Genomic DNA, 22817 nt, shown 5'->3' on the forward strand with positions numbered 1-22817 from the left:
ACCAGGTTGTCATTCCATCAAAAAGGGGGAGATTGTTGGTGCGGTTAGCACTAACGGTCTAACTCAGGTTTTGATGAATGACAAATCAGGTTAAGTTAGGTTCGTCGTTATCTAACACTCTGATCGAGTGTGCAGGATAAGTCCAGCTAGGTCGACGGGCTGACCGGATAGCTGGCGAGAAGTCCAAGCGGGTCGACGGGCTGACCGGATGCTTGGCGAGAAGTCTAGCTAGGTCGACGGGCTGACCGGATAGCTAGCAAGAAGTCTAGCTAGGTCGACAGGCTGACCGGATAGCTAGCAAGAAGTCCAGCTAGGTCGACGGGCTGACCGGATAGCTGGCAAGAAGTCCAGACGGGTCGAAGGGCTGACCGGACGTCTGGCAGGTAAGTGAGGTAAGTCACTGGAGGGGAGTGACTGCGAGGACGCGTTCCCGGGAAGGGAACATTAGGCGTCGATCCGGCTTAGATCCATTTCGGATGTCTAAGTCGAGATCGTGACTAGATTCCGGTCTCGGAAAGACGGAATCTAAGTCATACTAACTTATGCTAATTCATACTATTATAAATGTGCTAATAATCTATTTTGTAGGATATATATTGCCTCGGACTAACTTTGTTTTGCAGGAAAAAGGAGATTTCTGGAACAAGGTGGTCCGGGCGCCCGGAAGGCAAATTATATCCAGCCGAGTCGTCGCCACGTGGAGCATCACGGTTTGTGCAGCTACGTCGCATTCCAAGCGCCCGGAATGGATCCAGGCGCCCGGAACAGCACATAAAAGAAGCCCCAGGCAGGAGCTTCATCAAGAATTAATCTGAGAACTCTTCTACTGCTGGTCTTGCTGCTCGACGTTCAGTGCGACGCCAACAACGCTCCGACAAAGTGCTCCTTCAGTTTTTATTTAATTTCCTTGTCGGTATTGCTTTATTTTCACTAGCATTTCCTGTATTCATTCTGTAATCATATTTCAATTTGTTAGTGATTGCCCAACGAAAGTGGTCAAGGACCACGGGCCTTCGAGTAGGAGTCGTCACAGGCTCCGAACGAAGTAAAAAACATTTGTGTCTATTTTACTTTTCCGCTGCGTTTATACTCTAAGTTTTCGAATCGATATTCACCCCCCCCCCCCCCTCTATCGAATCTAACGGTCCTACATATACTAGGCACATATAGCAGGATGCTAGGTCCCCGTGTTTTTCTCGAATATTACACCCGGTCGGCCTTGTGGTCGGTCAGGATTCTCTTGAACCCGGACGGATGATGGCTGGTCGGGTATATACTAGGCGCTTTATTACAAGCGGGAGGTGCTAAGCCCCTTTGGTCCGACCGGCCTGTTGGCCGAGCATCCTTGTGCCGAGAGTCTTAGTGCTGGGTAAGAAACTAAGCTTTATTGCGAGTGACGCCCTAATGGTTACCTCACTTTGACTTAAACTGCCACCTTACCTTACTTTGACTACCACATCATACCTGGGTTTGTTCATAACTGTCTATATCACTAGCCTCTCATTCAAGTATAGTCAAAGAAAGCTTAGCAACTGACTAAATGGACCCAATTCTTGTGTCTGCTGATCATCGCCTTTATTGGTCCAACTGAGTGAATATATCTCTAACTTGGTTTCTAAGCTAGGTTCCCACTTGCTATTTATTCAACACTTAGTCATATCTTTTGAAGGAATGAATAATCGATATATGTAATGGTGTACCACTGATACGTGGAAAGGCACTTTTCAATGTCATGATTCGACTGTCTCACTCATTATAAATGTCTATTTATGGATAAGTGTCACGTGTTCTACTAACACATTCTTTGAAACGACAGTTAACACACATTTTTTCATATGGACCAATGACAGCCTCTCCCTTATGAATCAATGGTCACCAATGAACATACTGTTTTAATCGGACAACTGTGGTGGGGCCTTATCTTATGGCTCATGTTTAAAAACCCTAATTGATGAATATGCCAGTCACTTTGCACTTCATCTTATTCTATCTTCTCTCCGACAATTTTCTTCGACCATCTTGCCCTTCTCTCAATTTGAACCAATAAGTTTTTCCATAGACTCTATGGTTTTTCTCTCATTCTCTCATGTCCCAAGAATTTTTTTTCTCCCTAGTACACCACCCGTTCCGACTTCCATAGCATCAATCGATAAGCCATCCGTTTACAATATGAAATCCCCACAACCTATCGTTTCTGCCTTCCAACTTCCTCAGATCATTCTCATCGCTCTCTTTTAGGATGTGTCACCTTCTTTTGGACCAACACAAAGCAGGTTTGTGCTTTCTGATCCCTAGTTTTATTGTTGAGATAAATCATTATTTTAACATTCCCCTCTCCTAGTTTGCTTTGAATGCATTTTGTAACATGTGTCGAATGCTCATTTTGTTTCGCCTCTATGGCATCCCCCAACTCACAATTTTCATCTATTTTTATACCCCAAAAAACTAGAGTTGAGTGTCTTTTTGTTTCAATCCCAACCTAAGGTAGTGTTCTTCAAGGGCATGCCTTTCTCCAACAAGGGTTAGAAAACTTACTTCTTCTTCATTGAATTGCCCGATCTTGCTTTCTAACTGACCGCCTGGTGGTCTGACCTTCCCTTGCTTCCTGACCTTGGGAATTTTAAGGCTAACCCGACCTTTATCACCTTTTTGAAAAAATAAGGGGTGTTCAATTCAAGGCTCCTGAGTTGCTGTATGAGGGCCTCCTCTACTTCTTCAGCTTAAGTCCTATTCGAACGAAGCTTCAATGCTCCTTTGGTAAGTCTTATTGACCTATCCATTAAGTTGGCACTAACTAAAGTATTTCTTGTTTCATGCAATGGAGGCCTTCTTTGAGTCTGTAGCTTCTAAGTGTCTTCTATTATGTGAGGACCAACTACTTCAAATAGAGCAACTGCTACTGGCTGAACGAAATCAATAGTCGGCCAGTCCTTCTGGTGAGGTGTCTGGTAGTCAAGCGGTCGAATAGTGAAACGATCATGCCGAGAGGAGTATTAACTGACCCTCTTCTAGCCTCTGAAGATTCTCTATTTGAGGAGGTGGAGGCACCAATAAAGAGGAGGCGCAAGCGGCGCCGTCTTATTCCTTCCACCCAAATCCTGAGGGGCGAACATCCCCTACAACAGTCTCTTCACCACGCCTCATGCTTGTCCGAGAAGAAACCCCGATGCAATCCTCCGAGCGAACTTTGTCCACTTATCCTTCATTGTCAGCTCCCCTTTTTAGCAATCCAATTCAGAAAGTCACTTCCCAGCTGGTTGGCTCTCCCAGCCATTCGGTTCAACAAACTACTGCTCTCTCAGCTGCCCCTCTTGCTGAAGCTCCTCCAATCACAATTGGGATCGAGCCCAAAAAGTTTTACAAATTTTCTACTATCTATGATCTTCCATCAGCCTCGATGATAGCCTCCCCATCATCTAACCCACCCATCAGTGGTCGCATTTTGTTGAGGGGCTCGCTGATGGAGGGAGGCGGCTATGAATCAGTTGTTTGACTTTGTGCTAGCCCGGATGATGGACAAATATTCATTTGATTTGACTATGGTATGGTTTTCATCCTTCAGTTATCTTTTACTTTGAGTATCTTTGATGATGTTCGTTCTACATCAATGGGCGTTCCAAATGGACATGCTATAAAAATTCATAGTCTTGGCCCAAGAAAATGAGACTATGAGGAAACGCCTAGCGGAGACCGCACTACAACAAAATCGCTCATAGACATCAGTGGAACAACAACGGTTTTAGGCTAAAACCGATGTCTTTGAGTATTTTACATCGGTTTTTCTAAAAATCGGTGTCTATGAGCGCAGATTTTAGCTCATAGACATCGGTGTTTTAGGCGATGTCTATGAGCGCCCCTTTTTTCGTTAATAGACATCGATTTTAACATTGGTTTTTAAAATCCGATGTTAATGAACCCAAATAAAATATTTTAATTTTCCCCACAAGCCAAAATCTGCCTAAGTGTTTTCCCTCCAAACCTAAATCTTTATCCCGCCCCTTCCTCCGCGCGACCATCTCTCTCGCGATAACCTAAACCGAAACCTAAACCTCTGACCATCCGACCATCCGACCATCTCTCTCAGCCTAAACCTAAACCTCCGACCATCTCTCTCAGCCTCATCTCCCTCTTCCCCTTCTTGAATCTCTTCCCCTTCTTGGATCGACGCCCTTCCTCTCCCGATTAGGATCAAAACCACCTGCTTCGATCCTAAGCAAAATCGTAGTTCCATTCTGCCTCCTCGTTCGATCCTCTCTTCCTCCTCCTCCTTCCTCTCTTCGCTCTTCCCGGTTAAGATAGGGGCCGACAAGATCCGAACAGCTAGAGGATGCCCACGACCACCATGGCACGGTTGGTCGGCAACATGAGGGAATCCGAAGGAAGAGAGAACAACACCGAGATCTCTGATCTTGTGTAAAGGGGTCTCCTTCTTCTGAAGCAAAGAGATCGAGTGCAGTACAAGAATAACGAAGTATGTCTGCCTGTTAAAACCCTAAAATTACAGGCATAAAGGCTCTCCGTGCTTCATTTTCTCCTTCTCGGCCTCTTCGCTCGCTGGGTACACCGTCATCTTCAAAACCTCTCGTTTCCTCTTTTCATTCTACTTAATCATCTGATTGCTAAAGGTTGAGGACGGGGTTTGGGGTTAACCTCTCTATAAAGCGCCGAAGCCTTTTCTTTTCCCCCGACTTTCTCCTCTGTTCTTCCTCTGCTTCTCGCGACTTCGGACTTCACGCGACCGAGACCTGCGATTTCTTCTTCTCTCGGTGGCGCCGGCGAAGAGCGGACCTTGGAGCGTTGAGAGGAAGAGAGGTTAGTTACAGCCGAACCTTCTTTCTCCCCGATCCCTTCCTCCCTTCTCTGATCTCGGTGAACAACGGCGACGGATCTCGATCGGTGGATTTCGCCGGCTGTCGGGAGGGAACCAAGGGCATAGGCGTTGGATCAGGCCAGCATCGATTGTTTGGAGGAGGTAACAACCATTGTTCCTTCCCGATCTCTGTCCCTGTTCGTCGGCAAGAACAAGTCGTTGCCCTAACTTCGATCTTGGAGGTAAGGGTTTGGTTTTGGTTGTGAATTCGAACCTTGATCCTTTCTAGTGTTGATTCAGCTGGTTCTTTCTGGGAAGCAGAGACTGGTATTTTGGTCCCGGCCACCACAGCTCTGTTGGATCGATCTCTTCTTCGTAACAGTGATCGTCTCCGGTGATTGAAGGGTGCAGAGGTAATGAGGTCGATCTGTTGTTGTTGTTAACAGGTTGTTTTGATGACTTCTTGTTATTCTTTCTTCTTGATCCGGCTAGTGAAGATGCACTATGTAATGTTCTGTTTGTAGGGGATTGAGGTACGGTTTAGTTCTTGTTCCTTACCCTTGTGCGATCATTAGTTGCAGTAGATGTTACCTAATGAATCCTGTGTGTTTTGAGCTGGATCCACGGCAGAGTCAATAAGAATTTGTTTGTTCTGGTGTTGGAGGTTAAGGGTATGATGTGTTACTAGTTAACAAGGATAAGAGTTGTTATATTGGGTAATTGAATGTTGTAAATAAAGATTAACCTGAATCTGAAATGGTTTCAGTGACATTTAGGTTTCATGTTAGGTGATTATGGAAGATTGTAACCTTGAAGATCTAATGGGAATTTAGATATTGGATGGTTTAGGTTAGAATATAAATTTAATATGGTTATGTTAAAAGAAGGGAGCCGTACCTATGGTTAGCGTTTCTTTTGTATGTTCATTTCCTCCAGGTTTTTGTAATTTAATTTCCACCCTCTAGGGTTTTTTTTTAATTCAGTTTTCGATGCCTAATTCCACCCTGCTTCTTTCTGACATACATTTACACATTGTTTCAGAGGATGCGATGTGCTTATTTTAGATACTGGATTGGGAAGTGCAGAGAATCAAGCAAGGGTCAAGGAGTTGCTTCATGTGGAGGAATCAAAACTAGAGGAGGATGAGGGTAAGTGTTTTTACTCATAATATTATTTTAGTTTCTGTTCAAATCAGTTGGCACTCGATTCTGTGCTTTAGGAAATACCACTCCAGCAGTGAGATGGGTTCGAGATGATAAATATGATTGCATCCGATTAAAGCATTGCAAGGTGAGCTATATTCACTGTGTATCCCCCCTTCAGAGTACATATGTATCTGTATAGTAATTAATTTCAATATAGGCACATCAAATTACCTTAATTGTTTCTGGACATAGACTTAATCCTTTGGATTACTTTATTTTAATTGGTAGAGTATTTGCCACTATAATTTATTGCATCCACAAGGTTTGCTTTGGATAGCCTGCTCAGGTAGAGTATTTGCCACTATAATTTATTTTAATTGGTAGAGTACTCGGGGGCTAAGTAGCCCATGGCAGCACTTGTTTTGAGAGAGGAGAAAATGGCATCGTCTGCTAATAGTTTGTGCAGGGCAGAACTGGAGAGTAGGGGGTTGAAATGGCGGTCAATGAGGACTTTTGTCGATGACATGTTTTGATGGAGCAAGGAGGGCTTGCTAGGTTTGTCGCTGTGGAGATATTCCATACCTATGTAAGAATCAAACAAATTAGGATTCCTCAAGGCAAAGTGCAAATGTAGTTAAATGACAAGATGAAATTCCATCTTAAATGATCAATGTTTGTTGCTGTTGTTGTTACAGTAGTATATTCATTATGATAGCTATCTGAGAAGGAAAATAAATAGTCATATAGGTCAAGTAGAATACCTTTAGCAATGCCTTTGATGATACAAACTCTTACAGACCAATCAAGGACCTTGTGAATCTCATCGCATTTGACATCTAGATATTCCGACAAACTCCCATTTGCAACAAAATCATAAATGAGGAAACACTCTCCTCTTGCTCTTGAATAACAGAAGCCCCTTAATCCAACTAGGTTCTCATGCCTTAGCAATGTCAATGCCTTCAAACCCATGAGAAACTCAGCTTCCTCTGACTTGCAACTAGTCTTGTTGATCCTCTTCACTGCAACCTCCGTTCCATCGCGTAGTATCCCCTTGTATGTTGCCGCAAAGCTGCTTTTCTTGCTAAGTAAATTCACCTCCGAAAAGTACTGAGTAGCACATTCTATCTCCTCCAAGTTAAACCTATAGATCTGAGGAGCCTCTTGAGATGACCCGATACTGCTCCTCTCATCGGTCATTGGATCCCAGCGGTTGGAGTACTCAAGGCTAATGAGTGGAGAAGCAGTTTGATATGAGCACTTAGCAGTTGGATCAGTGCTATTGAGGTCATTTGAACCCCTAAGCAAACCACTACTAAACTTTTATACATTAGTTTATCTTTTTCAATCTTATAAAAGTGCCATAGTCCTGTTAGGGCACATGTTGTCAGCTTTCATCCTATCCCTGAAGCCATAAACTGGAGTCTTGGCAGTCACATAGGCCTGGAGCAAAGCTTCGTATTGCTTCATTCTACCGACATAGCCCATCTCCTTCAGCCTTCGAAAAATCTTTAACAGCTTATTTTCTGCATAAACCTTTAACATAGTGTTGTAGTAGGTTTCTAAATTAAAACTGTCTATAATTTCTAAATTACTTATAAAGCTATATCCTTTTATGTCGACTTATAATTTATTTTATTAAGATTTTTGAACTTACGCATCACCTTCAGATTTAAGTTAGTTACTTTATTTTCATTGTCTTTGAAGGACTACTGTTATTATATATTTTCCTGGTTTCTTGTCATGGTTATTCCTTATCCTCTATCCTTTATGTACTTTCTTTTGCTTTAGATGCTAGAACAAAAAGCAAACTAATGTAACCCAGTGTGTTGATGTAGTTGCTTCAGAAATAAAGCATGGTTAAAGATCCCCAGTAGATGATGCAGTGCTCATTCCTTGCATAAACAAATCCAAACACCAAGCAAGGTATATACAAAAAATACAATGAAGGTCATCTGTAGACACGTTGGAAGGTTTCATACCAAAACATTGTAGTCGTCACCAAAACCTCCAAGGGTCCTTAAATGGGGGAACATAATTTTCCGTAGGAGGGAGGAGACGAAAAGATTCTACCATTTTTTGAAGTACAGGGCCCAACTGCAGAAAAAACCCAACCGTTCAGAATGTTACGCATTTAAAAGAATTTTAGTTCTGAAACTGGAATCATATGATCCTGAAATCAGCAGGGAGATAATAACAAGTTGTTTTTTTCCTTGTTAATAACTTCATTTTAATAATTTTTCCCAAGTCATGCTTTGCTTTACAACCTAACCATCCACAAGCATTGTCAAGCCTTGGCAACATATATATACATGGATTGGTAAGCTTTAGAAATGTTTGATGACAACTGTGCGGATAGTTTATTTTTGTTCCTTAATGAAACTTCTCTTCATGCAGTAATATGATGAGTGTTGCTGCATCATTCTATAAGGCAATTTTAGCAGTTACAACAGGGATATCTGTGCCCTTCAACAACTTGGCTATTATATGTTAGTTAGATCCCTAGAGCCAATCATTTGATGATTGTATGGACTCATGTATATCATATTCTTGTATATTAATAAAGGTATTTGTTTGGTTATTATACTTATTTATATTAGTGCCAAATAGACTAAGTATAATAGCGTCCTTGAGTAGAAGGTTCATACCTATATCAATCGGTTAGTTGAATCGATAGTGAGATGATATAGGGAACACTACTCTAAATCATTCATAGTCGAGTATTAGCATTCAGGGACAATGTTAATACAATAAAACTAGCATGTAGGTCAGCTCGATGACTTGATCTCACAAGTCATGGATATAGAGATATCAAGCTGACACATGGGTATGCATTAGAGAATGTATACTGAATGACCCGCCATGAGAAAGTATCATGGATCGTTATATAAGTGTCATATACTTTCTCATGTGGCTATTAGTATGACTATTAGTCCTTAGACCTGAAGTCACCATGGATCCCTACATAAGGAGTTATGTACTTTGGTTTCGTCAAACGTCACCCGTAACTGGGTGGACTATAAAGGCGATTACTGGGTATATAACGAATTATGTAGAGGGATGTGAGTGATGTAGATGGGATCTATCCCTCCCATATGACGGGAGCGACATCGGTATTCTTGATAGAGTGAGACCACTAAGTGCATGGCCATGCCCAAATGAGTCAACATTAGATGTTGAGCTCATTTGATCGAGTGAGTCTACTTGGAGTTCAAGATTTAGATTGATTAGAGGATGACACGGTCTATGCTTCATATTGATCAATCTAGATGTCTAGGATAGAAGGACACTTGTCATTATTTTGTGAGTAGTCACAATTGGTAGTCACAAGGTGATGTCGGATCTCGACATTCTTGTAACTTGGGTAGTAATGATGTGTTGCTAGATACCGCTCATTACTTATGCTCCTAAATGGGTTTAGGCATTGCCAAGCGTTACAAGAACCTATAGGTCACACACTTAGGACAATTAGATGGAGATTAGGTTCATATGATGAACCAAGAGGATTAGATTCATTTGATGAATCAAATTGGATTAAGAGTAATCCTAATTGGGCTAACTTGAGTTCGACTCAAGTTGATTCATGTATTTAATGAGTCTAATTTAGATTATGACTTATTAAATCAATTTAATTTAATGAATTAGATTCATTATATTAAATTGGCTCGAATCAAATGGTTGGATTAGATCAACCATGGTAGAGATTGAGTCAAGTTTGACTTGACTAGAGAAGGAAGACCAAAGGTCAATTTTGACTTGACCTTTTGCCACCTCATTGGTGAGTTGGCATTAGGTGGACCAATGATGATATTCCACATCATCATGGATGCCACCTCATGGAAGTTACAAAGCCATTTTCTTATTAACTTCACATTAATTGCATTTAATGGGGAGTTACACTAGAAGAAAGTGGCCGGCCACTTTGTGAATGAGTGTGAATTCATTTTTCATTCAAGTGTGGTGAATCTTCCTCCTTCCTCTCAAGCTCTCCCTCTCCCTCTCCTTCTTGCTTGGCCGAATCTCACCAAGGTGCTAGCACACCTTTGTGTGAGGTTTTCTCCACCTACGTGTCCGTGTGGATACTTCTAGAGGACCGGCGCTTGACGGTCTAGAGATCCGGCAACTCCTTGGACGAGCGGGATAAGCGAAAGGCACGCTTCGAAGGTATAACCCTTATCTAGTGTAGATCTAAAGGTTTTACAAACTCGTACAAGAAAAGGTTTTTCGAAAAGTTTTTGTTTACGAATCTTTGCACGGATCTACGGCTTTGGGTGACTCGGGGTTTCCGCGACGCGAAAAAGCGGTTTTCGCGGCCCGAAGAACCCAACAGTGGTATTAGAGCCACGTGCAAAGACTTGTACGAGTTCATTTGTATTTTTATGAAAAATATACCTTCTGTGATTTTCTGTAAAAATTGAGTTTTTAGAGTTTTTATGAGTAATTTTTCCGTAGAAGCGAAGCACAAGTGTCTCGGCACTTGTAGGCTTCGGCTACCGGAAAGTTTTCTTTTAAACGGCTTCGTTTTGCCCCAAATCCGTTTGGGACAGCGGGGTTAGGTGCCATTAGATCGCAAAGGAGCAACTCACGATGGTTGGATCGTGGGTAGGGGTACTGCCCCTAACCCCGCAAGGGGATTTGCTCCGCGATTGCACCCGAAATCGCTAAAAACGAACCCGCCGGGAAGATTTTTCCGAAACGGCAATGTCTCGGCCCAAATCGTTTTGGGACAGCGGGTTTAGGTGCTGTTGGATCGCAAAGGAACCCTTGCGATGGTTAGATCGCGGGTAGGGGCGCTGCCCCTGGGCCCCGCAAGGGGATCCGTTCCGCGATTGCGCCCGAAACCGCTAAACGGGACCGCCGGGAAATTTTACTCGTAAAAATTTTAAAAAATTAATTTTAAAATTATAGAAAATTATGAAAATATATAATTTTGAATTATATATAAATTTTGTGATAGTCATGGCCCAAAACCCAATATGATTGGTTGTGTTGTAATTCATAATACGGCCTGCGTGCCGTTATGTGTTTGCGCGTGCTGTATGTTTTTATTTATTCGCGACCTGCGCGTCGTGCCTTCTCTTATGTTCTTGTTGTAAATTAGATTTAGACTCGAATGTAACTCGAGTTTCAAATTGTAATGTACAAATTGGAGCGGTGGAGGGTCCACACGAGACGGAGTTCCGAGGCGGGCACGAGCAACACAAGGTGGTCAAAGGGAGGAGCTTGGAGAAGCTGTTGACCCTAGGTTGACCATTCGATCTTCTCATTGGCTTGAGAAGATCGTAGTAGGGCCATGACTAAATCACAAATAGATTAATTAATTAATTGTTATGTATTTGATGCATGTTTAATAATTAATTAATTAATTAGTGCCTTAACGATTAGATTAGATCTAAGTCGTGCACATGATGCACCCTTGCGATTAGATTAGATCTAAGTTGTGCACAAGATGCATCCTTCTCGATTAGATTAGATCTAGATCAAACCAACTCTAAAATGTCTAACCGTGCCGTGATACCTATCACTACCTCGATCACATGTATTGTTGAATCTGCCAAAGCAGAGTAATACATATTATCTTGCTAGGGTACGGAGGGACAATCTTGGTCCCGCCTATCAACGCATGGGTGAATACAAACTCAATTAGATTGAGTATTCCTAGTTACTCGGTTGGATCGAGTCAACTATAGGCATTCTTCCAACGGTTGGAAAAGATAGGTCAAAATCACATCTATATTAACTCTCGGGCGTATTAGCCAAAGCTAACTCGAGTTTTAATATAAATGTGGATATTGATTTTATAAACAAGAGTTGCATAGAGATGTAATTGATAATCGTTACCTACCGATCATACTAAGCCTTGGGCGTATTAGCCAAAGCTAACTCAAGGGTTAGTATGATGTGGATCTTGTCCCACAAGAATTATAGAATTCAGTGGGAGCATCATTTAATTAAAGGCCTAGTTAAATGATTTTAAAAGAATATGATATTTATTTCTGCAAATTTTCTGTTGTAGATAACCATGACGTCAAACACGAATTCCTTCTCCCTGCGATCTGTCCTTGAGAAGGACAAGCTAAACGGAGCAAACTTCCTGGACTGGTACAGGAACCTGAGAATAGTTCTCACCCAGGAGCATTACGCTCGAGCAGCCCATTCCGAGGCTCCTCCCGCCAATGCCCCACGAAAGACAAAGATGCTTACAAGAAGCATCAAGATGACGATTAGATGTGTCTTGTCTAATGCTTGCGACCATGAACTCTGAGCTGAAGCAACACGAGTTGATGGGCGCTACGATATGGTTGAGCATCTTCGCCAACTATATCGAGGACAAGTGAGGCATGAGAGATTTGAGATCTCTAAGGCATTGTTTCAGATGTCGACGGGGCTCCCGTAGGTCCTTATGTACTCAAGATGATTTGGTACATAGAGAACCTACAAAGACGGGGTTCCCACTTGGCCAAGAGCTGGCCACTTACAATCCTTGCCGGATAGCTATAGTCAATTCGTTCTGAACTATAACATGAACGAGATTGACAAGCCAACGCCCGAGCTCCTTAGTATGTTACGAATTGCTTAGATTAACCTTAAGAAGGTTAAGCCCATTCGATGGTCCGAAGCACAAGGGCAAGGGCAAGCCCAAAGGTAAGGGAAAGTCCCAAACCAAGGGCAAAGGCAAGGCACTGAAGCCTAAAGGAGGGGTCGCCAAGGATGCTACCTGCTTCCACTGCGGTCAGACCGGAACTGGAAGAGGAACCGCAAGGTATACTTGGAGGATAAGAAGAAGCGAAGTGAGACTTCCACTTGGTATATATGTTATAGAAGTCAATCTATCTATTTCTACATCATGGGTATTAGATATTGGATGTGCTTCTCACATTTGTCCTGATGTGTAGAAATAGTAGAGCATTGCGAAGGGCGAGGTGGACCTACGAGTAGGCAATGGAGCACGGGTTGCTGCTGTTGCTGTAGGAACTTATCAGCTATCTCTGCCCTCTGGGCTTGTACTAGATTTAGATGATTGTTGTTATGTGCCTGCTCTTACTAAGAACATAGTTTCAGTTTCTTGTTTAGACAAGAAAGGATACTCTTTTATAATAAAAGACAAATGTTGTTCTGTATATTTAAAAGATATGTTCTATTGTAGTGCACCTCTAATAAACGGACTCTATATTCTAGACCTTGAGAGCCCTATCTATAACATTAGTACCAAGAGGTTCAAGTCAAATGACATGAACCAAACCTACCTCTGGCATTGTCGCTTAGGTCATATAAATGACAAGCGCTTATCCCAGCTCCATAAGGATGGTTTGCTGGACTCATTTGATTTAGAATCATATGAGATATGCGAGTCATGCCTACGAGGCAAGATGACCAAAACCCCCTTTAGTGGGCATAGCGAGAGAGCAACTGATTTGTTAGGACTCATACATAGTGATGTATGTGGCCCTTTCAATATTGCTGCTAGAGGCGGTTATAGATACTTCATCACATTTACTGATGACTTCAGTAGATATGGTTATGTGTACTTGATGACACATAAGTCTGAATCCTTTGAAAAGTTCAAAGAATTCAAGAATGAAGTACAGAACCAGCTTGGCAAGAGTATTAAGATACTTCGATCAGATCGAGGTGGAGAATACCTTAGCCATGAGTTTCGTGACTACCTAGCTGAGTGTGGGATTCTATCCCAACTCACTCCTCCTGGAACACCACAGTGGAATGGTGTATCCGAAAGGAGGAATCGTACCCTATTAGATATGGTACGATCTATGATGAGTCACACAGATCTTCCGACATATCTATGGGGATATGCTCTAGACACGGCAGCTTTCATACTCAACCGAGTTCCATCAAAGGTCGTGATAAAGACACCATATAGGATATGGACTGGGAGAGATGCCCAGGTGTCATTCATGATGATTTGGGGCTGTGAGGCTTACGTACGACGTCAAGTCTCAGACAAATTAGGACCCAAATCCGACAAGTGCTATTTCATCGGATATCCCAAGGAAACTAAGGGATATTATTTCTACATTCCCAGTCAGCACAAGGTAGTTGTGGCAAAGACTGGGGTCTTTCTAGAAAGGGACTTTGTTTCTAGAAAGACTAGTGGGAGCACGTTCGATCTTGAAGAAGTTCAAGATGCGAACAATAACACTAATGCCTCGATGGAAATTGAACTGGAACCACAAAGTGTTGTGGATGATGTTGTTCCACAAGGAGTTGAGGAACAACAACCGGTTTAAGTAGACATACCTCTTCGCAGGTCTGATAGGGTACGTCGTCAGCCTGAGAGATACTCATTTCTCTTGTCTGACCATGACGACATTGTGCTCATAGAGGATGAGCCTACCACCTATCAAGAAGCTGTGATGAGACCAGATTCCGAGAAATGGCTAGAAGCCATGAGATCCGAGATGAAATCCATGTACACCAACCAAGTATGGACTTTGGTTGATCCACCTGAAGGGGTAAAACCCATTGGGTGCAAGTGGGTCTTTAAGAGAAAGACTGACATGGATGGACCTATCTATAAGGGTCGCTTGGTAGCTAAAGGTTTCAAGCAGATTCATGGTATTGACTATGATGAAACCTTTTCTCCAGTAGCGATGTTTAAGTCCATTCGGATCATGCTTGCTATTGCAGCCTACCATGACTATGAGATATGGCAGATGGATGTCAAAACCGCGTTTCTGAATGGAAACCTACTCGAGGATGTGTACATGACACAACCTGAGGGTTTTATAGATCCACAGGATACTAGTAGAGTATGCAAGCTGCATAGGTCCATTTATGGACTAAAGCAAGCTTCTCGGAGCTGGAATCTTCGTTTTGATGATGCAATCAAACAGTTTGGTTTCATCAAGAACGAAGATGAGCCTTGTGTCTACAAGAAGGTTGTAGGGGACATAGTTGTCTTCCTCATACTGTATGTGGATGACATACTACTCATTGGGAAGGACATCCCTATGCTTCAGTCTGTCAAGACATGGCTAGGGAGTTGCTTCTCAATGAAGGACTTAGGTGAGGCATCTCGTATTTTTGGGATACAGATCTATAGATATAGATCTAAAAGATTGCTTGGCCTAAGTCAGAGTACATATATTGACAAGGTACTCCTTCGGTTTGCCATGCAGAATTCCAAGAAGGGATTTCTGTCGATGTCACATGGCGTGAGTCTTTCGAAGACTCAAGGTCCCTCTTCTAGAAAGGAGAGAGACCGCATGGATCAGATCCCTTATGCCTCAGCCATAGGATCGATCATGTACGCTATGCTGTGTACTCGACCTGATGTCTCGTATGCTTTGAGCATGACGAGCAGATACCAGTCAGATCCAGGTGAAAGTCAGTGGATAGCGGTCAAGAATATTCTTAAGTACTTACGAAGGACTAAAGAATATTTCTTGATATATGGAGGCAATGATGAGCTAACTGTAAAGGGTTACAGTGATGCCAACTTTCAGACCGATCAGGATGATTACCGATCGCAGTCAGGGTTCGTATTTTGCATTAATGGTGGTGCTGTCAGCTGGAAGAGTTCGAAGCAGGATACAGTAGCTGATTCTACAATAGAGCCGTACATCAGAGGCAGCAAAGGAGGCAGTTTGGATCCGCAAGTTCATCACTGAACTTGGGGTGGTTCCTAGCATTGCTGACCCCATTGAGCTCTATTGTGACAACAATGGAGCTATAGCACAGGCAAAGGAACCTCGCTCACACCAGCGGACCAAGCACATACTACGGCGCTTCCATCTCATTCGAGAGATTATCGATAGAGGAGATGTGAAGATTTGTAGAGTACCTACAGAGGCTAACATCGCAGATCCCTTGACCAAGGCTTTGGCACAGAGGAAGCATGATGGTCACACTAGGTCTTTAGGGCTTAGAGCCTATACTGATTGGCACTAGTGCTAGTGGGAGATTGTTAGTTAGAGCCCTAGAGCCAATCATTTGATGATTGTATGGACTCATGTATATCATATTCTTGTATATTAATAAAGGCATTTGTTTGGTTATTATACTTATTTATATTAGTGCCAAATAGACTAAGTATAATAGCGTCCTTGAGTAGAAGGTTCATACCTATATCAATCGATTAGTTGAATCGATAGTGAGATGATATAGGTAACACTACTCTAAATCATTCCTAGTCGAGTATTAGCATTCAGGGACAATGTTAATACAATAAGACTAGCATGTAGGTCAGCTCGATGACTTGATCTCACAAGTCATGGATATAGAGATATCAAGCTGACACATGGGTATGCATTAGAGAATGTATACTGAATGACCCGTCATGAGAAAGTATCATGGATCGTTATATGAGTGTCATATACTTTCTCATGTGGCTATTAGTATGACTATTAGTCCTTAGACCTGAAGTCACCATGGATCCCTACATAAGGAGTTATGTACTTTGGTTTCGTCAAACGTCACCCGTAACTGGGTGGACTATAAAGGCGATTACTGGGTATATAACGAATTATGTAGAGGGATATGAGTGATGTAGATGGGATCTATCCCTCCCATATGACGGGAGCGACATCGGTATTCTTGATAGAGCGAATTATGTAGAGGGAACTAAGTGCATGGCCATGCCCAAATGAGTCAACATTAGATGTTGAGCTCATTTGATCGAGTGAGTCTACTTGGAGTTCAAGATTTAGATTGATTAGAGGATGACACGGTCTATGCTTCATATTGATCAATCTAGATGTCTAGGATAGAAGGACACTTGTCATTATTTTGTGAGTAGTCACAATTGGTAGTCACAAGGTGATGTCGGATCTCGACATTCTTGTAACTTGGGTAGTAATGATGTGTTGCTAGATACCGCTCATTACTTATGCTCCTAAATGGGTTTAGGGCATTGCCAACGTTACAAGAACCTATAGGGTCACACACTTAGGACAATTAGATGGAGATTAAGTTCATATGATGAACCAAGAGGATTAGATTCATTTGATGAATCAAATTGGATTAAGAGTAATCCTAATTGGGCTAACTTGAGTTCGACTCAAGTTGATTCATGTATTTAATGAGTCTAATTTAGATTATGACTTATTAAATCAATTTAATTTAATGAATTAGATTCATTATATTAAATTGGCTCGAATCAAATGGTTGGATTTGATCAACCATGGTAGAGATTGAGTCAAGTTTGACTTGACTAGAGAAGGAAGACCAAAGGTCAATTTTGACTTGACCTTTTGCCACCTCATTGGTGAGTTGGCATTAGGTGGACCAATGATGATATTCCACATCATCATGGATGCCACCTCATGGAAGTTACAAAGCCATTTTCTTATTAACTTCACATTAATTGCATTTAATGGGGAGTTACACTAGAAGAAAGTGGCCGGCCACTTTGTGAATGAGTGTGAATTCATTTTTCATTCAAGTGTGGTGAATCTTCCTCCTTCCTCTCAAGCTCTCCCTCTCCCTCTCCTTCTTGCTTGGCCGAATCTCACCAAGGTGCTAGCACACCTTTGTGTGAGGTTTTCTCCACCTACGTGTCCGTGTGGATACTTCTAGAGGACCGGCGCTTGACGGTCTAGAGATCCGGCAACTCCTTGGACGAGCGGGATAAGCGAAAGGCACGCTTCGAAGGTATAACCCTTATCTAGTGTAGATCTAAAGGTTTTACAAACTCGTACAAGAAAAGGTTTTTCGAAAAGTTTTTGTTTACGAATCTTTGCACGGATCTACGGCTTTGGGTGACTCGGGGTTTCCGCGACACGAAAAAGTGGTTTTCGCGGCCCGAAGAACCCAACATTATATACAGGCAACATGTAGAGTACTATATCTGCCTTTTTCATTGCTAGTTTGAGAGTTACTGCATATTGCCTCATTTAATAGAAGAAAGTCATATAATTTGTCTATCATCTTCTTTGTTGTCTTTGCCCCTAGTTGGAAATTGATAGTTCTCTTGTATTACAATAGGGAAATTATGCAGAAGCGATAGCCTGTAAATTTGATTGGATTATAGTTTTATATTGATTGGATTATTGTTTTAAATTTGATGGAATGCTTGCCTTTATGCACAGAGACTATGCTTTGCATCGGAAGTGAATGGCATCGTTATCCTTCTTCATTTTTTATGCCTTCGTGCATTAAGGAAGCTCAATGGATAAATGAAGGATTTAGGGGTCTTCTCCCATATCCTTTTAATTCAAGTTTGGGAGGCATGACAACTACCCCACCTTATTTCAATGACAAGAACAAGGGTTCTCATGGCCAATATGTGTCTATTAATGGGATTTTCAATGTCTTGCTTACCACGTTAATCCTACTTCTGATTGGATTTGTAGCTTCAAGATATCAAACTCTACACCTTCTATATGGAGCTAGATTTGCAAAAGCCATATCCAACTCGAGGAAGTGACTTATTGACATGGGAGGTAGGTGTACCTCTTTAGTTCCGCTTTTAACCAAATATCCCTATAAAGATTCATTTGTGTGCTCTTAACAGATCTATTCCTACAACGTTGTTATCTAGGATTAGCATTTATTTTATTAAATGTGATTTATGCACCTATAATTATTCTAGTGAAGTTAGCATTCTATTAAACTAGATTATGACCTTTGCAGAGAACTTATTGGTAACCAAGGACTTTGTGAAGATAGCAAATTTTGGCCTTGCTCGTGAAGTTCATTCGAAGCCACCATTCACAGAATAGGTTTCAACACGCTGGTAAGCATGTTTATGACAAGCACTTGTGATCTTTTATTTTTTATTTGATACATGTACACATTTGTTTTAGTTATTTGACATAGGGTGGATTTTTGTGTTTTTACAGTTTACAAATCTCAAGTACTCCAGAGTTGAAATTGATGAAATGCAGTTCGAGTGGGCTGAATGCATGCTAGATTACATTTGAAGTGTGGTTCTACCTTGATGTGTTAAAAAATGTTCTACCTTGATTTTGATATCTATTAGCTAGCTTTTGATGTAAAAAGAATGTTTGGGTATTTTATGGATATTGTTGTAAGAAGATTATTTATATAATTTGTGAATATTTGTGTATTTTATGGATATTATTGAATGAAGAATATTTGTACAATTTGTGAATATTTGTGTATTTTTTTTTGTTATTGTCGGTTTTAAAATCAAATCTGTGCTGTTAAAAAAAATACATATTACATCGGTTTTCCACCGATGTAAAATCGGTGTTATAAAGTAATATTACATCGGTCATTTACCGCTGCCAAAACTGGTGTTATTAACATACAATATTACATCGGTTTTACATCGTGTATGAAACGGTGTCGTTAAGTGATACTACACCGGTTAATAACCGATTCGAAAACCGGTGTCGTTAAGTGATACTACACCGGTTTTAACCCGATGTCTAAAATGACAGAATTTTAACATCGGCTTCATAGACATCGGTCGAGAATCAAATAGACACCGGTGGAAAACCGATGTCTATGAGCGATTTTATTGTAGTGTTGACCCCCAGCATACTCCCGCCCTGTCCCCACAAGAGCATCAAGAGCAACTCAAGCGATTGATCCAACTAGAAAAGGAACTTTAAGTGGCTCAGGCATCGAGGAAAGCTATAGGTGGGAACATCAGAGGCTACCTTGAAAATCATAGAAGATAGGCTCTACTCAGAGATAGCCCGCCGAGTGAACATAGTGGTTGAACTAGACAGGAAGATATTAGAAGTCCAGCATCTCTCTGCCCAGCTAGAGGAAATGAACATTGCACATGCGACGGAGTTGGTGGCCCAAGTTCAATTGGCATCCAAGCGGCAACAAAGCCTAGACGTCCAAAGGGTAGAGCTAGAGTCTCTCCAGGAAAACTTAGAGGCCGACCGTAATGCTTTAATGACCATAAAATCTGAATCAATCGGTCTCTCTTTAGAGCTGACAACAGCTCGGGTGAAGCTAGTGACCTATCAGGCGGGAGAGGACGGGTGGTTTGAGGTGAGAAAGATGGCCCTCTTCCAATCATGTGACTTCATCGTGCCCATCGTCGACTCAATCAACAAAGCTCTCCTCAATGGGGATGATGGTGCAATGACACTGTTGGTGCGGGAATATCCGGCGATCAAACTTGAGTTTTGATTATGGCAAAGGGTTCAAAGTTAAGATTATTTGTGATCTAATGAGTTTGAATGAGATTACAAGAAAGTCATAAGTGTTATTAGGCAAAAGTCCTAACTGCAGTTAGGCTGGTGAAAAATCCTAGGGGGTGGTAACCCTAGGTCCTAGGAGGTGGTAACCCTAGGCAGAAAGTCTCGGCGGGTCGAAGGCTTGGGGCAAAAATCCTAGAGTCGAGGACTCTAGGTTGAAATTTTGGTGTCACGAACCAGGTGGAAGTCTAGGCGGGTCATGGAGCAGACGTCCAACATGAAGACCGGAAGCTTCGGACGCTGAGCAAAAGTCCAGTTGGTCTGGAGGATCAATCTGGCAAAAGGTAACTTCTCTTGAGAGGAGTAGGTGAGGACGCGCTCCCCGAAGAGGGAATAGTAGGCGTCGGTTCGACCTAGAGTTTCGTCGAAACTCAAAGTAAAAATCGGACAGTTAGAGGTTGTCATATTTCAGTTTATATATATTATTTTATGTCTGGACTAACTTTATTTTGCAGAAAATAAGGGGCTAGAAAAAGCTGGTCCGGGCACCCGGAACTGGTCCAGGTGCCTCGAGCTGGTTCAGGCGCTCGGAGTCTGTCCAGACTCCTGGAACTCAAAAGTTATTGTTAAGCTGATGTGGCACATGCAGAGTGGTTGAGCCACATGATCCAGGCACCTAGAGGAGTTTCGGGCGCCCGGAACAGCCTATAAAAGTAGCTTCAACCAAGAGCTTCAGAACAACACAACAAATGACTTTTACTTCTTCGAGCTGCTCAGAAAACGCTTCCACGATGCCCGAAAGCTCCGATGATGATTCTTCTAGAGATTTCCTCATACGAAGTTGTCGGTCTTGTTTTATTTAAAAGTTACTTGTACTACAACTGTAATCATTTTGTATTATTTCGGATTGATTAGTGATTGCCCATCGAAAGTACTCTTATGTGCGAGCCTTGGAGTAGGAGCCGTCACAGGCTCCGAACCAAGTAAAATCTTGGTGTTTGCGTTGTATCTTTTTACTTGTCCGCTGCGTATTTACTTAAAGTTTTATGAAATGAACAAATTAGCTACGAGCGCTATTCACCCCCCCCCCCCCTCTAGTGCTTTTAGATCCTATAAACACAACTTAGGGAAGGGGGCTACTTTGTATCCGAACCCCGAGCTCGCTTCCTCGACTACTAAAGACTAATCAAGGAGTGCCTGCCTGACTTCTTTCTTTATCTGAAGTAGTCCTTTTTATTTTCTTGAAGAGAACTATGTAAATAAGATTCTTTTCGTTGTATATAAGCTTTTCTTATCTACTTATTAATAGTACTTAACTTTTTTATTTGCTATTATCTTTTTATGTAGTTGAGCTTGCCCTGTGTATGCTAAGAGAAGGGTCATCTAAATCTAATTTCATATACCAAGGGACTTAGAAGTCATATCCTTTATGACAAAACTTCAAGTGTCAGACTATGTTTCTAACCGGTCGGACATATTTACTCAGTTGGGTGTATGATAAAGACTGCTCAAACAAGAACAGAATCTCCTTAAGACATACGTGTTGGGTTTGCAAGGTTGCAAACATAGTCCCATATTGGAAACACATGGGAAAGATCATGAGTTTATAAGAGAAAAGATATCTCCATTGGCATGAGGCCTTTTGGGGAGAGCCCAAGAGCAAAACCATGAGGGCTTAGGCCCAAAGTGGACAATATCATGCAATTGTGGAGATATCTAAATTCTTTTCAATCCAACAATTGGTATCAGAGCCCGGACTGCCAGAAGGTTTAACCGCCGACTGTACACAAGAGCTATGGTCTGATTGAGCCATGTGAGTACAATATTGACCTCGAACAAAGAAAATGGGGGCTCTTATGTTCGGATCAAGAGGACCAGACACCAGGCAGGAAGTCCTAGTTGCGACTAGGCATGGAAGTCCTAGTAGGTCGGGTGGACCGAGGGGCAGGAAGACCTGGTGGGTTGAGGATCGGACATGGGAAGCATATGGTCCTTTGTTTGAGGGGGGGATTGTTGGGTTTGCAAGGTTGCAAACATAGTCCCATATTGGAAACACATGGGAAAGATCATGAGTTTATAAGAGAAAAGATATCTCCATTGGCATGAGGCCTTTTGGGGAGAGCCCAAGAGCAAAACCATGAGGGCTTAGGCCCAAAGTGGACAATATCATGCAATTGTGGAGATATCTAAATTATTTTCGATCCAACAATACGAAGCTAAGTCCGTCCGGGTCTAAGATTGACTAGACTCGAAGGCTCGTCCGGCCCTAAGACCAATCGATTGTTTGGTAAAATCCACTTAAGTGCTTGAGACATGAAATCATAAAAACCCGTCCTTGCTTAAGACATAAAGGCTTTAAGCATTGAACACTAGAAACAAGGGTTCATCTCAATGCATGCGACAACATTTTGGAGTGATGATTTACCCATCACATTCATTATAAATGTGCGTTCTTGATTGGTAACACAAGTTCATACACCTTATTCCTATGATGCACCAACCAGTGCACAGTTTTTCAAGTGCCCGTCACTTCATTCTAATTTTAACGACTATGATCGTTAGCCCATCTTTTTGTCCTTGCAATCCAACGATTTGTATTAAAAGGGATTTTCAAGGGTTTCCTAAAAAAAAAGCCTTAAAATCCTAGCATCTTCTTCTTCCTCAGCTAGCCTTCTGCTTTTGCGAATCTCGATGAACTCATTCATTCCTTGTCTACTCACTCTTGATCTTACTCCGCACTTTCTCTCCTTATCTTCTTTCATGGATACCTTTGGTCCG

The 22817-nt window shown here is 41.9% G+C and overlaps 1 protein-coding gene and 2 long non-coding RNA genes across 4 annotated transcripts; 2 read left to right on the plus strand and 1 right to left on the minus strand.

The window, feature by feature from the left end:
- Positions 1–4936: 4936 nt before the first annotated feature.
- LOC122012270 lies at positions 4937–6360 on the plus strand. 2 transcript variants are annotated; one of them, XR_006120172.1, is made up of 4 exons: positions 4937–5052; positions 5132–5223; positions 5852–5958; positions 6030–6360. It is a non-coding gene; the product is annotated as an uncharacterized LOC122012270 (long non-coding RNA). The 2 variants fall into 2 exon arrangements; XR_006120171.1 differs by lacking the exon at positions 4937–5052 and having other exon boundaries at positions 5118–5223.
- LOC122012268 (probable serine/threonine-protein kinase At1g01540) lies at positions 6227–7233 on the minus strand. The gene is made up of 2 exons (XM_042568749.1): positions 6717–7233; positions 6227–6537 (listed from the first exon to the last, which is right to left on the minus strand). Exons 1-2 carry the CDS (start codon positions 7153–7155, stop codon positions 6329–6331), a joined length of 648 nt encoding a protein of 215 aa, XP_042424683.1. The 5' UTR covers positions 7156–7233; the 3' UTR covers positions 6227–6328.
- Positions 7234–18109: 10876 nt separating this feature from the next.
- LOC122012271 lies at positions 18110–18817 on the plus strand. The gene is made up of 4 exons (XR_006120173.1): positions 18110–18185; positions 18270–18359; positions 18550–18652; positions 18759–18817. It is a non-coding gene; the product is annotated as an uncharacterized LOC122012271 (long non-coding RNA).
- Positions 18818–22817: the final 4000 nt, after the last annotated feature.

The sequence above is a fragment of the Zingiber officinale genome, chromosome 8A (genome assembly GCF_018446385.1).
Source record: "Zingiber officinale cultivar Zhangliang chromosome 8A, Zo_v1.1, whole genome shotgun sequence".
Taxonomy (NCBI): domain Eukaryota; kingdom Viridiplantae; phylum Streptophyta; class Magnoliopsida; order Zingiberales; family Zingiberaceae; genus Zingiber; species Zingiber officinale.

Coding starts and splice junctions, on each gene's coding strand:
- LOC122012268 (XM_042568749.1), bottom strand. CDS start 7,155: ATGACCGATGAGAGGAGCAGTATCGGGTCATCTCAAGAGGCTCCTCAG. Junction 6,538..6,716: donor CATCAAAGGCATTGCTAAAG/GTATTCTACTTG, acceptor ATTCTTACATAG/GTATGGAATATCTCCACAGC.